Source organism: Anomalospiza imberbis, chromosome 25, assembly GCF_031753505.1.
Source record: "Anomalospiza imberbis isolate Cuckoo-Finch-1a 21T00152 chromosome 25, ASM3175350v1, whole genome shotgun sequence".
NCBI lineage: Eukaryota > Metazoa > Chordata > Aves > Passeriformes > Viduidae > Anomalospiza > Anomalospiza imberbis.
Genome location: NC_089705.1, coordinates 243,420 through 258,227, shown reverse-complemented (window position 1 = coordinate 258,227; position 14,808 = coordinate 243,420). Strand labels below are relative to the sequence as shown.

Genomic DNA, 14,808 nt, shown 5'->3' with positions numbered 1-14,808 from the left:
GCCCACATCCATCCTTCCCAATGTGCTCCAGTTTTTTGCTCCCATCTACCTGTCAGAAAGTCTTGTCTTTGCTCCATGTTTTCCTTTCTAGGAAAATATGTCCAAAATAGAATGAGGACGAGGTTTACCCTTGAATCTGATACCAGGGAGAGTCCCAGGAGTTGTTCAACCCTACCTGAACCAGACACACCTGCCCAGGTCATGGCTGCACTAGGAAACACTTACTGCAGGTTTGTAATTCCTGGAGCACCTGGAATCCTTCCACATTAGAAAATGAATGTTAGTCACTAAATGTGGTAGAAGAATGCCCCAAACTGGCTGTAGGCTATAGTGTGTAAACTGAGAAACTAGATCAAACTACAATCCAAAATTACATAAATCCCAAAGAAATATATTTTAAAAAGGCAAAAGGTGAGGTTAAAACAAGTAAATTTTGCATTTGCACATGAACTAAACCCCACTTTCATGACTATTCTGTGGGGAAAAAACCCCACTTGTTACTAAATAATTGCAAGACTTTCCATCTGCTTTCTAAAACATAGTTTCTTCTTCATGCAGGAAAAAATAGTTCCTGCTTCTAGAAAGATTTTGTCCAAAGTATTAGATTTTTTGTTAAAAGTTAATGTTCAGAGAGTCATCATAAAATCACAGAATGGTCTGGACTGGAAGAGCCCTCAAAGATCATCTCATTCCACCCCCTGCCATAAGCAGGGACATCTTCCACTATCCCAAGTTGCTCCATGCCCTATCCAACACAGCCTTGAACACTTCCAGCGTTGGGACATCCACATGTTTTCTGTATCTCACAGAGGTGGGGAGAACACCAGAAAATCCCATTATTTCCCTTATTCATGCTGCTGTGCACAAACAAGTCCTCCAGCCACCGCGCCTTACCTGTATGTTTTATGAAGCTCCACAACCTTTTCTTCAAGCTCTTTTGTCTGGTTTGGGGCCAGTTTGAATTCACTGATGTAATCTGGGCCATGGAGATCAGGATCATAGTCTCCCAACTCCGACTGGACCGTGTAGGAACCCAGCAGAGCCAAGGTGGCAAAGGAGCAAGGCAGCCGCCCTGTAAGGATGTCCTGTCTAAGCTGCAGGCACAGGTAATACCTGAGGGCAGAAAGGAAAATACTATTCACAGAGAACAGAGAGAAATTTATTAACTTGAGGATCAGAGTCTCTTTTTTTACGCCACTGATGAACACGTAACAATGCTTGTTTCCAATTTTTACTTATTCCCAAGGTAAACAGCGTGGAGGACTGGGGGATTCAAGGTCACCTCCACTCTGCAAAGGGATTAAAGGACACTATGACCAGAAAATCTTGGCTTTACGTTAGAATTTACTTTTCTATATGAACACGCACATGGCAGAGTTCGAAATGACACTGCTTTACACATGGACTCCAGTGGAGTGTGGGAAAATCCTCACATCCACTAAATCCTCACATCCACTGAAAGCAAACCAAACCCCCTCCAAATGGTGAAGGTATCTGATCTCCTTCCTGAAGGAGGGAAAATCACCCAAATAGGAAACATTTCTATTCCATATCCAGGAGAACATGGCAGCAGGACTCCCGGATAACTCACCTGGTGATGTCCTCTGTTAGCTGGGCAGGATCTGGTGGATAAAACTTGACATTGAAGGTAAAATCCCAGGGGCCTCCTGCAATGACAAGAGAGAGCTCGAGAAAAATAAACACACTGAGACAGCTTTGTGATGGTCAGCTGATATAAAAAAGAGCTGGGAATAATAGCCAATCTGATCTTCAGAATTTAGCAGATGCAACACTGATTTGATACTGCTTGCTCTCACAGCTGCCTGCAGCTTAACACCTGTGTAAGTGTAAGATGTGATTTAATTTACAGCAGGTAAGAAAAGCAGGAGAAAAAAAGCAAGGCCTGGAAAATCACCTGGATTAACCACAACTTGTGGCAAAAATTAAATTAATTGCTAAGAAGCTCAATGACTGACATGTTTTTTCATTGACCGAAAAGGGATTCAAGAAGATAGGTCAGGCATAGGCTATAAATTAATGAATTGGTTGGTTGACCAATTGAATGGATTGGTTTACTGCTTAACCCAAATTTCAAAGTTCAAGGAAGGCTGTGCTAAGTCACTTCTCAGCCTAATGCACTGGGATCAGGTGCTCAGACACAGCTTAAACTTAGCCCAACACAAGCATCAACCTCTGGATGAAGACAGAAAGCACTAGGATAGGAAGAGCTTTTCAAGTCCAGACCTAATTGCTTAAATACACCTTGTTGCAAACCTTGTATAGCACCATTACAGGCATTAACTAAGTCAGAATTAACATAAACTCACATAGAATTGGCATGATATGTGGTATGGACAGCCCAGATGACACAGCTAAAGAGGTAGCTTTCTCTTTTCCTTGAAAAGAATCCCATTTCCCAGTAGAAGCTAGTCCTGAGTGATTTCCATAGTTACATCTCCCCCTGCTGTGCCCTTTAACACTAGTTCAAAATAAGATTTATTTCAGAAAGAGAAGATCTACCCCTGCACTTAACTCGCTCGGAGGTTTATCCCAATCTCACACAGGGAACAGGAGGAATGGAGCATTCCTGGATTTACTTCTTATGTAATGCCATAACTGGGATTAAAGACAAGGCACCTTGTTTTCATCACACACAGTTCAAAACAAGTGATTCCAAGGTGATAATGAAGGGAGCTGAGGTTACCTAAACCACCACACACTGGTGTCCACACATTCGTATGTACATGCAAAATACCTTCACTTCAAGTAAAATCAAGTAATTTAACCCATCCCCAGGGGAACAGATTTCACAGCAGGCTGCTATTCATTACATTCACTGGATGAATTTTATGGATGGAGCACTCCTGCCCTTCACATGCACCCTGCTACTGATTCCAAGAGAAGATGGTAAGACCAGGAGCTTTCCCTACTCCACAGCCTTGCACTGGCCCCCAAATCTGCATTTAATGACACACGTTGTCCTCAGCCTCCCACCAAAAGGATCCAAAACCAGTATTTTCCTTCCCAAAACTTCTAAAGAAGTCAGATTTGCTCCCAAGAGACAACAAAAGCCTCTAAAACATATTTAATTTTGACACTGCCCTCATCTTGAACTAATTCAGTGCTAGCAGACCTTAAAACACAACTTGGGAGAACATCTGGTATTTGAGCTGGTATTTCTCAAGCCATTTATCATTAAAGTGCCCCTATTTGGACCCCAAAACAGCTTCAGAGTCCATAAACCTTGCTCCACCATAAAATTCCGCCTGGGGTCTCCCAGTCTCCTTTGGGACTTCAGTGGCTCCCACTGACACCCATTTTCCCATCCTCCAGCAAAGAGCACATCCCCATTTCAGCACTGCATTGACAGTGTGGCTTTCCTTCAGGCAAACACACCTCAAGCTGTTTTGCCAAGGAAATGACATTTTTTTCCTAAATCTACATTAAGAAGATCTTAAGAAGGCCACAAAGAACGCACAGACTGCTTGAACTTGCGCTGATCCCTGTCAGCCACCCTCACTTGACCTCTCTCCATCCCTGGGCCCCCTAGATGGCTCACCAAAGCCACATTGGGAGAAACCACACCCCCCTACAAATGATAAATTAAATCTACTTACCATGAACCTGTTTTTTTATTTCTTTGGCAGGATCCAGCCATGTCTGTAAGAGGATAAAAACATTCACAGTTTACCAGACATTCCAGAAACACCACAGAAAGCTGAAATTGCTAAAAATATAGGAAGAAAAAAAAAAAAAAAGGACAATATTTGACACAAAGGCAACCATGGAAACTGATGAGATGGTGCATTCTTCACTACTTTCACTCCAGGCTGTGGTCTTTGTGGGTGTATTTCCAACCATTCACCTACCAGGGACTCATAAGGGAGGCAAGAGTAACAAGAGGGAAAAAAACCAAAAAAGCAGGTAATTTAGGGCTGCAAGAACAGAGTAACAGGTATGGCCACAGCCACAACCAGCTACCAGGGGCATGTGTACAACACCTTTTTTATTCTCCAGAACCCTTAAAATAGGTAAATAGGACAGATACATTAATTTTAAGAAGCCTGTCTCCTTATTTACCCTATTCAGATCAAAGATCACCAAGACTTTCTATTATTAGCTATAGTTTTCAATGACCTAATTGCTAAAATACAAGTAAAAACACCCAATTCCTGAGTAAGGCTTTAATTTTTTTACAGGACTGTGACATAAACTTCATGTCTTTTAACTATGACTCAAGTTTCTAGTATTATCTCTGCTACAAATTTAGAAATATATTTTTTTTTCGCCTCCTCTGTAATTTGGGGTTTTGTGGGATGGTGGTGCAATTTAAACCTCAAAACACAATTCCCGCTTTTTCCATGGTCTAAGCCTTTCCCTTTGCAGGAGTCAGGGCCTGTCCTGCTGCAGGTGCTGGCATTGGGCTAGCAACCCTCCTGGAGAGGTTACATTTAACCACCTCTTCATTTTTACCAGCTCTGAATAGGATTTGGACATCCAGGTCTCCTGAGGTGAAGGAATTAACTCACTGAATCCCCCAAGCTAATCCCTCCTGACCAGAAGGACACGTAACTTCATGGCAGGGAGACAGCAATACTTACATTTAATCTCCTCTTTTTATATGCCTACTCTGACATATAAAAGTGGGGATACAAAATCCATTTGAAAGGAAGATTTGCTGCCTTTTTAGGGCCACGGCTTGGAGCACAGCATCTCCGTGGCTAAGCTGGTGCCACAACTGCTCGTTACTGGAGTGAGCCCAGGGTGCAGTCATGCATCCCACCCCGCCTGATCCAGCAGACAATGATGGGAACAGCAATTAACAGCACTTTTATCCCACTGGGTCAGGAATCACTGGGAAACAAGCCTCTCTTTCAGGGCAATGAGCTCCTTGCTGCTCCATGGTGCCCAGCTGCTCAAGCCACTGTCACAACCTCCTAATCCCACTGTCACCCTCTGCTATGCTCATGTGGGTAATTACTGATCCTCAGAAAGTTTATTCCCTGAATATCAAGGTGGAAAATGTCACATACAACCCTTCCCTATCCAGGAATATACATGTGTTTCTCCACCTGCTCTACACAACTGCAGGTGAGGTGCAATAGCTCATCCTTGGATCCTGTTAACACCATTTTACCCATTTTACCTGTGAATCAGTAACTCTGGGGAGATCGTGTTGGAAGTTACAGCAGGAGAGCTTCAGATTTCAAAGTTCAATGAAACATAACCAGAAAGATTAAAAAAAAAAAAAAAGTGTTTTCACCTATCAGAGCAAACCGAACCAGCTTGCTCCACACTGGAGCTGAACAACACTGACGGACAGTGGCCTCATCTGCCCCAGCTTCCAGGTCTGGGACACAGATCTGACAAAACAATCTGTTTTGAGTCCCTACAGTTAAAAAGCTGCACAACCTCTCAGCCCTTGCTGTTTTGGGGGAGAAGGTACATGCTTCTGCTTCCAGAAGAATGCCAAAAGCCTGGACATGAAGAGCAAGTCCGAGGCTCTGGGAGACCACAGAATCATTTAGGAAAAGCCCTCTAAGATCATCAAATCCAGTCATTACTCCAGCGCTGCCAAGGTTAGCACTATGCAGTGTCTGCAAGTGCCACATCTATAAGCACTTTGATCCAGGGACATTCCACCACTTCCTAGGGCGGCCTGTGCCAAGGGCTTGACAACCCCTTCCAGGAAGGAATTTTTCCTAATATCCAAATGCAGCAGTGAGCTGCCCACAGCACATGCAGAAGAAGCTGAGCTGCTCCAGCTACACTCTTTTTGCTCTTAATTTGATCTAAAAGTACACCTACCCCTCCCTCTGCAAAACAAACTCTGATTAAAAAAAATCCTCTGATATAAAAAATATCCAGGTTATATACATGGAAACGCATTTCACATCCAAGAGAATTGGAAGACACCAGAGACTGTAAAACAAAGTAGGAGTTCTGCCTGTCTCAAATAGTGCTATTTTTGGTTGCTATTTTGTCTGTGTATAAAACAATATAAAGTATTTAATGACAGACATCTGTCAGTCAGTAACCTGGCCACAGAGGATTGTTGAAGGTGAAGCAGAGGAAGAGTCAGAATATGGACCAACATAACTGGTCTAAAGGACACAGAATTGGGCCCTTCATTTCAATTACCTCACTTTTGGCTTTATGAAATAGACCTTGAGTAATTGTTGAGTTAGAGAGTAACCAAGGTCTCAAAAGATAAGATTTGCTGGAGTCAAATCAAACAAAGACCTTAAATTGAAACCATGAGTAGAAGCTTTGGTATAGAGCCACATCTGTTCTTCTGCAAGGCAAAGGCTCAACTCCAAATGCTCTGGATGGCTCCAACCAAACCTTCCCAATGCTGACACCAGTGCCAGGGTAGCCTGACCCCTTCAGCTTTATAACTTAATGACATCATTTTGCAGTAAACTAATATAATGACTTTTCTCCAGGTAAAGACCCAAGTTCACTAGGACTCATTCTATGATTCACATAGCTTTTTGACGAAAATCCACACTCCTGTAGTCATTTATTCACCATTTCTTCCTGTGTCATGACCTGCAATCCATATTAAGGGAGGACACCAGAACAAGTTTGCAGAGGAGCTTCTGCCCCACTTCCTGCCTTGGGGAGATGATGCAGAAAGAGCTGAATCCCCTTGGGACCAGCAGCTGCTTACCCTGGAGGTTGGTGTGTCCCATGTAGCCAAACCAAAGTAGTCTTCTTCCAGCAGATTGAGGTGGTCACAGACTTTTTTAAGTAGATCCTGTCCCTTGGCGTGTTTCTGCAAACAGACAAAGAAATCCTGTAGGACAGGGCTGGGTTTTGCCTGTTTTTGTTCACAGGAGAGGGGAAGAAAGGAATAGGATCAAACCACACTGTGCACTATCAGTAAGAGGAAAAAAGGTCCTGAGTAGCTCCAAATCTTATCTCCTGACTGTTTCACAGCAAGGACTCCTTACAGGAAAGGGCATAACAATTCCAGAGGCAACCAGACAAAAATTCCATGGAGGCAACAAGAACCACAGGGGGTCTTCTCTCTCTTCCCACCAGCTCCATGTCTGAAAATCCCCCAAAGCTGGACTTTCCAACATAGCTTAATAGACACTAAGGATCTGTACAGGTCTTCCCTCCCAAGGTACATTTACAGTTCTGGTATCTCCCAGATTCAGGTGTGGATCAAGAGATGAAATTGCTGCTATAACCTATTCATTTCAGGGGCAACCTGACTTTTCTTAGGTTCAGAAAAAACCAAAGCCCATGATTTCCACGGCCTTTCCATCACCCTGCTCTGCTGATGAAAACCAGCTTCTCCCATCTGCCTCATATGCCAAAGCTGCTCAGCACACAGCTTCCTACCTCCAGAAATACACTTTGAGCATTCCTATTTCTTCTTTTTCTCTTCCCCAAATCCTGCAGAAGTGAACTGGCCAAGGAACAGACATCCTTTTAGTCCAAAAGCATGAAGGAAAACATCCCTGAGGCATAAAACTATGGCAACCAGAAGCAGCTCATTCCATTGGTAGCTTTGCTAGAAGAAAGTACAGCTCCAGTGACGCAAAATCAGCTTCACTAAAGCCCGCAGCTCTCCTGTCAGGCATCTCTGCATGGTAAGTGCTCCAAGACCCCTGCCTTGTTATATTCCTTGGCTTTATTTCAGCCTTTCAGCTGTCAGGTCCTTTGTGCACACATTGTGACTCTATAGGTAACATAATGTATGTGTTAGCCTGAGTATCCTCAAGGAATTGGCACTGATATAGGAACGAAAAAGCTTCCGGGCTGTCAGTCAGAAAGGATGCCTGAAAACACTAATTCTCCTTGAATAAAGGCATTTGTGCTGCTCTTTGCCTACATCTTTGCACTTCCTTCCCAATTAAATCTTAATAAACTCTCAAACCACCACAGCAGAATTACACTGGCACTGCGTAAAAGCCAAGGGTGCTTCTCAAGTTGAGTTTCACTGACACAGTGGCCCCCCTAAACCCTCTGCAGTGTCCATCACAACACTCTGCATTTACAGAGAGACATTTCTCATGTCCTGCTCAAGTCAGGCTCTCCCTGACTGTCCGTGGCTCTCCCTCCAACAGTGTCCATGACAGTATTCAAAGGCTTCGCTGCAGCTAACTAAGGCACAAAGCCACAGCAAGCTGTCACTGGGACTGGGGAAGAGGTTCCCTGGGGCTGCACACAGTCTCCCTGGCCAAGGAGAAGGTGATGGGGGCAGTGATGCTCTGAACTGATCCCAGGCAGCAGCACCACCATTACACAAACACTCAGCACTGACCTACTTGCCCAGGATCACCCAAGGTGATTGTTCCCACAAGGAGCCCTGTGCCCACATATCCTCTCCTGGCCCATTTACCAGCAGGACTGAGGGAAAACAAGCTGGTGAGCTGATGGAAGTATGTTCCAATGGTAAGTACCAGATTATTAATATTCCAGACAAGTATTTTGATACCAAAATAGGGATTTCTGCTCGCTTTTTATTGCCCTGACAGCACCACAGCCCTGTGAGAGAATAAACAAAATAAAGGAGGAAAAAAGCTCTCAAATAAAGAGGGTTGCAGTGCTCTAAGTCAACATCATTTTAAATTGTTTACTAGAAATATATTCAACTGCAGGTTAAACACAGTGTGTTTTTCTTTGCATCCAAGCACCAGGAGCTAAGTGAACCAGCAGCCTGAGAGGTAAAGGTACCCTGGGGGACTAGAAAAGTACAAATCAATTTTATACAACACATTTTATTCAAAGACAAGTAGGCAAATGTTATTTAGACAATTGCAACCTACCCCAAAAACTCTAGCCTGGGATACAAATAAGAGAGATCATGAACAACAAGTAATATAAAGTTTGGGTTTGTTTTTTTTTTTTTTAAACTTCCCCCACCTTTATAAAGTAAGGCACCCTGGAATTGTAGAACAATAAAATAAAGATTCATAGTACCCAGAAGTTTTTACAACACAGTAAATAAGTTGCTATAGCTTACAGCAGGCTTGTTCTGCAGCAAAACCTGTCATGTAATTCCCTGGCAGCACATTAGGCCCCTATTAAATCGTGTTTGTGGTGTTTTTGCAATAGAAGCAGAAGGGAGAGGAAAGAGAGAAGCAGAACCAAACCCCCAAAGTACTTACATCCACAGTACATTCAAAAATGGTGTCATCCAGCAAGACAACCTTGCAGTACATGTTTCTGTGTCTTTTCACTGCTTTTTGAGCAGCTTTCAAATCCTTGTCTGCTTTCGTCTCCAGAGACTCTGGCTTTGGTTCTGGCTTGGCACGCTCTTCCTTTGCTTCCCCTTCTTCCCTGTCCTCGAGGTCTCTTCCCTCTGGCCCCTGGTCGTCCCTCCTCTCCTCCTGAGCAGGCTGAAACCCCCAATTTAGAGGTGTCAAACAAACAAACAAACAAACAAAGCATCACATGGAACAAGCACTGCAGAGCTGGGATTTCACTCAGAATTCATTATCCCACTTTAACCTGTAACCCAGGATCTGGAGCAGCAACTGGGGTGACCAAGGTAATGGTATTAATTTTTAGAACTCTTCCAAGTGCTTTCAAGTTTTCATTTTGTAAATGATGTAATAAAAAAGAAGTAAGGGTTGATTAGAGAAATCAGGGCAGATTACATCATGCATTCATGGTGTTAGCGACAGCATCTTCTGGACTCGGAAGGTTTTTTCCCTCCCAGGCAGGACCCCCAGTGCTCCCACTGCCACTCTGGCACAGCTGTTGTTCCAGTGCACTGGCCTCTGGCATGGCAAGGGAGAATTGCTTGAAACTGACAGAGGCTAGATGGGATATTGGGAAGAAATTCTTCTCATGAGGGTGGGAAGGCTCTGGCACAAGGTGCCCAGAGAAGCTGTGGCTGCCTCTGAATCCCTGGAAGTGTCCAAGGCCAGGCTGGATGGGGCTTGGAGCACCCTGGGACAGTGGAAGGTGTCCCTGCCCATGGCAGGGGTGGGATGACATGGGCTTTAAGGTCCCTTCCAACCCAAACCATTGTGGGATTTTATGGTAGCAGTGACACTAAAAGGAGGGTCAGGGCTGAGGCTTCATGGCCACTGGAGCTGACCGAGCAGCTCTCTGCCACCAAAAAGGGAAGGCAGCCTCCACACCACCGTCCCCTCTGCCTACGGAAGCACTTGGCAATCCAGTTTAATCCACTCAGATAGCAGAAAGAGATGCAGTTTGGGGACAGGAGAGGAAGGAAGCTGTTTATTTTTTTTTCCTCTGCCACTTCAGCAGGTTAAATGAGTTCATGGCAGGCAGTGATGATGCTGGAAGGGGCTGGATGCAGCAGGAGCAAAGTGCTGCAGCAGAGGAAGAGCAAAACCTTGTCTGTTCAGCCCATCACATCTCATGAAATCACACCCAGGCGCAAGTGCACAGAGGTATTTAAAAACTAAATAATGTCCACAAGCTGCTGACTTCTGTTCCAGCAGAACTGGAATCGGTCAAAGCTCCTAATGCCTATCGGTCAGCATTTATCAAACTGCAGCACCTCACAAATGCTTTCATAGCAGAAATATCTGCCGAGTGTCACAGTTCAAAAAGGCACTGACAGTGATCTAAAATAAGAACTAAAAAAGACACAAATGTGTCATCTAAAATGAATGACCCATGAAGAAAGGCTGGGGTGCAAATTCACATGGGCTCAGGACCAGCAAATCAGAGATAAATAGAGAAAGAAATCATGCATTTAAAAAATCAGACTGGTTTGGGTTGGAAGGGACCTTAAAGCCCAACTCACCTTTCACTAGACCACGTTGCTCCAAGATCCATGCAGCCTGGCCTTAAACACTTCCAAGAACAAGTTCCTCTTGAAAATACAATTTCTAGGCTGAAATTGCCTGAAGATCTCCACCTCTTCCCCATCCTGCTAATCCCAACCCTCAGAGGTATAAAACATGAGCAGAGATCATCCCACGGTCTTCAAAGGCTCAGAAATTTGGGAAAAGAAAGGAAAAGCTGTTACCTACTACCCTCTCTACAACTTTGTAATTTTAAGAAGGTGGATTTACAGTGATTGCCTACTGGCAATGCTTGAATTTGTAAAGTATTGCTCCAAAACAGAGCATTTTTGGGTATCTGGAGCCACTGTGAACTTAAGGCAGTGGGTAAGAAATCCAGATTTCACCCTGTCTGGCTTCAGCAATGCACACAGGTTGGTTGGGATGTAAAAAATTCCCAGCTGAGGAGAAGGAATACCCACCTTTTTCCACTTCAAGTTCAAGTAATAGTAGAGCTATAACTACCCAAGAAGGAAGAGAGGGCACCCAGCACCCCCAAATCAATAACCAGCCACAGCCCAGTGAATATTCCCTGGGTTGTCTGCCTCAATTTCTACTTTAGATTTTTAAACTTTAAATTTTGCATGAAAAATTACCCTGGCTGGAAAGAGCAGACATCAGACACATCCCAGGAGCTGGGTTCAGTGCATGTGCCATGCAGAAATCCCTGTCTACATGATGCATAAGCAGAAAATATTTATATTTGGCAGGCTCAGCACTAGCCCAGACTGAGCAGATGACCAAGTCCTAAAATGCCGTGCTTGTGCTCCTTGAAGTTGAAAAAACCCCTTCCCAAATCCAAATACTCTTGCAATGTCCACCTTGGGCCACTGACTTGCCTTGATCCTGCTCACACCAAGGACATCCTGACGATTGACCCTGGTTTTGGACTCAAATGAATGTGAACCCTCTGTGTTCTGAAGTGACATCCCAAGCCTCAGCAGAGCAATGATTCAGCACGGGGCATTTTAAATTATGCTGTGGAGTGTGACCCTAATTCCCAAACAGATACTTTGCAGGTCTGATGCAGGGATGCAAGAGTGGGAAGTACACAATGAAACACAGGGAGCTAACAAGAGCCTTTTTGGCATCTCATGACCTTTTCTGGTCAAGCTCACCAGCCTGGGATATGAAGTTGTTATAGTTCTGGCTACAAAGACGCATTTTAACGCAGCGGGGAGCATGCCTCATGGAATGGCGTGTTTTACCTGTGTTTCTGCACTGCTCAAGGAATGGAGATCCAGCGATGGGTCAGTTTTAAGCTCGGGCTCAGGAGCTGCAATCGGGGCTTTCACCAGGATATCTTCATCAGGGCTGGCTCCTAATCCTGCATCTGTCTGGTCACCTCCCACCTCTTTAGGAGCATCAGTGTCTTTGTCCTCTTCAGATACCTGAGACTTGGGCCTCCTGAGGAAGGAGGAAAAGAGGCGGGAGAGACCCCGGCCCTCAGAGGTGCGACGTTCTTTCTTGCCCTGCTCCTCGTGTGTGGGGGTGTCTCCGTTGGAGGCCTTCTGCCTCTGGGGCTGCCTCTCTGGTGTTGGCTGAGCCCCTTCCTCCAGGGAAGCCTCGTGCTTCTTTGTATCAGCAGCTCCTTCCTCCTCCTTGGCTTGCTGCTGTTCTGAGTTGTCAGTGTTGGCTGCTGGGCTCTTCTCTGTTGTCATGATGATGCTGTATGAGAGGAGCAAAAGGGCTCAGTCAAGAGGTTCCCAATACCCATGTCTGACTGAGCTATTCAAACCAACCATGAGCACAGCCACGCCATGTTCACCAGCCACGCCACCCTGTCACAGAGCCAGAGTGGAAGGGACCCACAGGGATCATCAAGTCCAACTCTGAAGCAAATGGCCTGTAAGGGGATGAAACCCTGGATGACTCCAGCCTACTAAATCAGCAAAATCAAATTCATTCCTTTTGCTACAGTTTGCTTTGAAGATAGTCTTTGAGGTCCCTTCCAACCTAAACCATTCTAGGATTCTATGATCTAAAACACACCAAGCCACACTGCTGGGAACAGCACCCATCAGCGTTGAGAAATTACATTGTTCTGTACCAGGCGAATCCAGTGGAGCCCAGCAGACTTTGGGATACATAGGATATTTGCACTGTACACTAGAAAAATGTCACATGAAAAGGTTTCCAAACTACATCCATAATGGAGAGCAGATTTCCTCAGAGCTTGTGCTATTAAGCTGATGCAATGTTTATTTCAACTTTAGCCTGGGCTGTTGACACAAAAAGATGGAAATCACATGAGAATATCTATTTAAGGTATAAAGAGGACCCAAAATAATCATGCTTTAGAAGGGATAGAAATAATCTTTGCACACCATATCACATGTATCTGCAGCAAAAAATCGCCACTGCTTACACTGAGCAAATAGCATATAATCCAATACGCCTCAACCCCCCAGCCTGCGCCTCAGTGTATAAACATTTGCTCAAAATACACATTTAAAATTAAGAAACATTTCAAGATGTCATCGTCCTACATATTATTGCATTCATCAACTTTAATTTAACTCAATCTGACTGCTGAAAGAACCAGAGTGCTTGAAGGAGAAAAGCTCTCCCAGCTCTTCAAAGGATTTTCCCCTTGCATTTAACGCAAATATTTCGTTTTATGTCTAACGCCATAGTAAAATCAGCACAGCATCACAGACCTTCCCTGAATTTGTTTCTCCAGCGACACGAATTTCCCGAGGTTACAAGGTTTGGTTTGGGGTTTTTGTTGGGTTTTTTTACTTGGACTCAAGCCCCAAAAGCCAGTCTTGGGGACGAGCTGTAGGGCTCATTTTAGCATGGGTCTCCTGCAGAAGCAGAAGACAGAATTACTCTCCACTCATCATCTCCCCTCTGTGAGCTGCTCTGGGTATTTCCAAACCCAATGGAGTGGCAGAGGCCACTGAAACAGCAGCTTCCAACTTGCACTGAAGGCAAGTTGGCACCCAAGGAGAGAAGGCACCCAAGCAGAGAACCTGCATTATGAGCACCCAGTGGACCAGGGATGCTACAAGGCAGAGAGGGTGCCCAAACCCAGATGTGTTTGCAATCAGTTTGCAGATGGCAGCATATGTGCGACTTGTCCTTGCAGCTCTTACTTCTGCTCCCCTTCCTCCTGCAATCCTTTGCCAGAGATGCTGCAGGCCCCATTAGCAACCCATGGCTCCTCCTGCAGAGAACCCCAGCCACCACACAGCCGATTTCTGCTCTCATCAGCTCTCCGAGAACGCCTGGAGATGCTACAAGGCAGTGAAGAAGCCAAGCACTCTGTTCAGCCAAACACCCATCACCCCAAACCCACTATGCCAACACCCAGGGCAAAGCTCCCAATGCCCCAGCACACACAGAATGAAAGGGATGTTCTGCAAGCCTGTCCCACCACAATCACACACCAGCAGCCAGCTCCCTCAGGCACCAGCTGTTGGAGCAGCCTGCTTTGTAGTTGCTTCCTACTGTGTTTGTTTTGAATAAATACATTTGTAGGAATCGTTATCAAAACGCGTAACATTGGACGAGTTGCTCTTCAAACCAAAAAGGCAGAACCAAAGCTTTAGAGATGACGTTGGTGGGGAGGGCACAACTGAGGAGCAGCTCTTATCGGCCACAGGAAGCCCCAGGGACAGTCCACAAAGGAACATTTCCTCTGGATGTACTTTTCTGTCTTTAAACACCAACAACTTGGAACAAGATTTGTTGGCTTGTTTACATTTCAAAGCCGGAGTCATGGACCTTTCCCAGCGCAGGAAGGCGGGTCTGGCTGGCGATGAGCAAACATCTCCTTGTCTTTCCTCCCTCCCCTGAGAACCACGCTGCAGCTCAGCCAGATCCCCTCAGCAGTGCTGGGGATCCAGAGAAGGAGACCTTCTTTTCTCAATAAACATTTCCTAGCAGCCAGCACTAATAACTCACTGGGTACAGCAAACATCTTGCTGCGAGACCCAAGTGCACTGCTCCAATGCGTGGACTCCCGGCTAGCTCCCTCCACTGGAGGTTTTATGCTCAGAAATTATTTTCCCTACATTCATTA

General features: G+C 45.0%; 1 protein-coding gene across 40 annotated transcripts in view; it reads right to left on the bottom strand.

The window, feature by feature from the left end:
- The window catches only part of EPB41 (erythrocyte membrane protein band 4.1), a 95,550-nt gene that overhangs the window by 38,983 nt on the left and 41,759 nt on the right, over positions 1-14,808 (bottom strand). For 39 of the 40 annotated variants that reach the window (XM_068172421.1, XM_068172420.1, XM_068172415.1 and 36 more), the window contains 6 exons: positions 11,990-12,449; positions 9,126-9,356; positions 6,674-6,778; positions 3,618-3,660; positions 1,592-1,667; positions 895-1,113 (listed from right to left, as the gene is read on the bottom strand). In XM_068172421.1, coding sequence (XP_068028522.1) covers positions 895-1,113; positions 1,592-1,667; positions 3,618-3,660; positions 6,674-6,778; positions 9,126-9,356; positions 11,990-12,442 — 1,127 coding nt within the window. In that variant the 5' untranslated portion in view covers positions 12,443-12,449. Of the gene's footprint in view, positions 1-894; positions 1,114-1,591; positions 1,668-3,617; positions 3,661-6,673; positions 6,779-9,125; positions 9,357-11,989; positions 12,450-14,808 lie in introns of those variants that run through there. The other variant, XM_068172410.1, reaches the window with a different exon arrangement.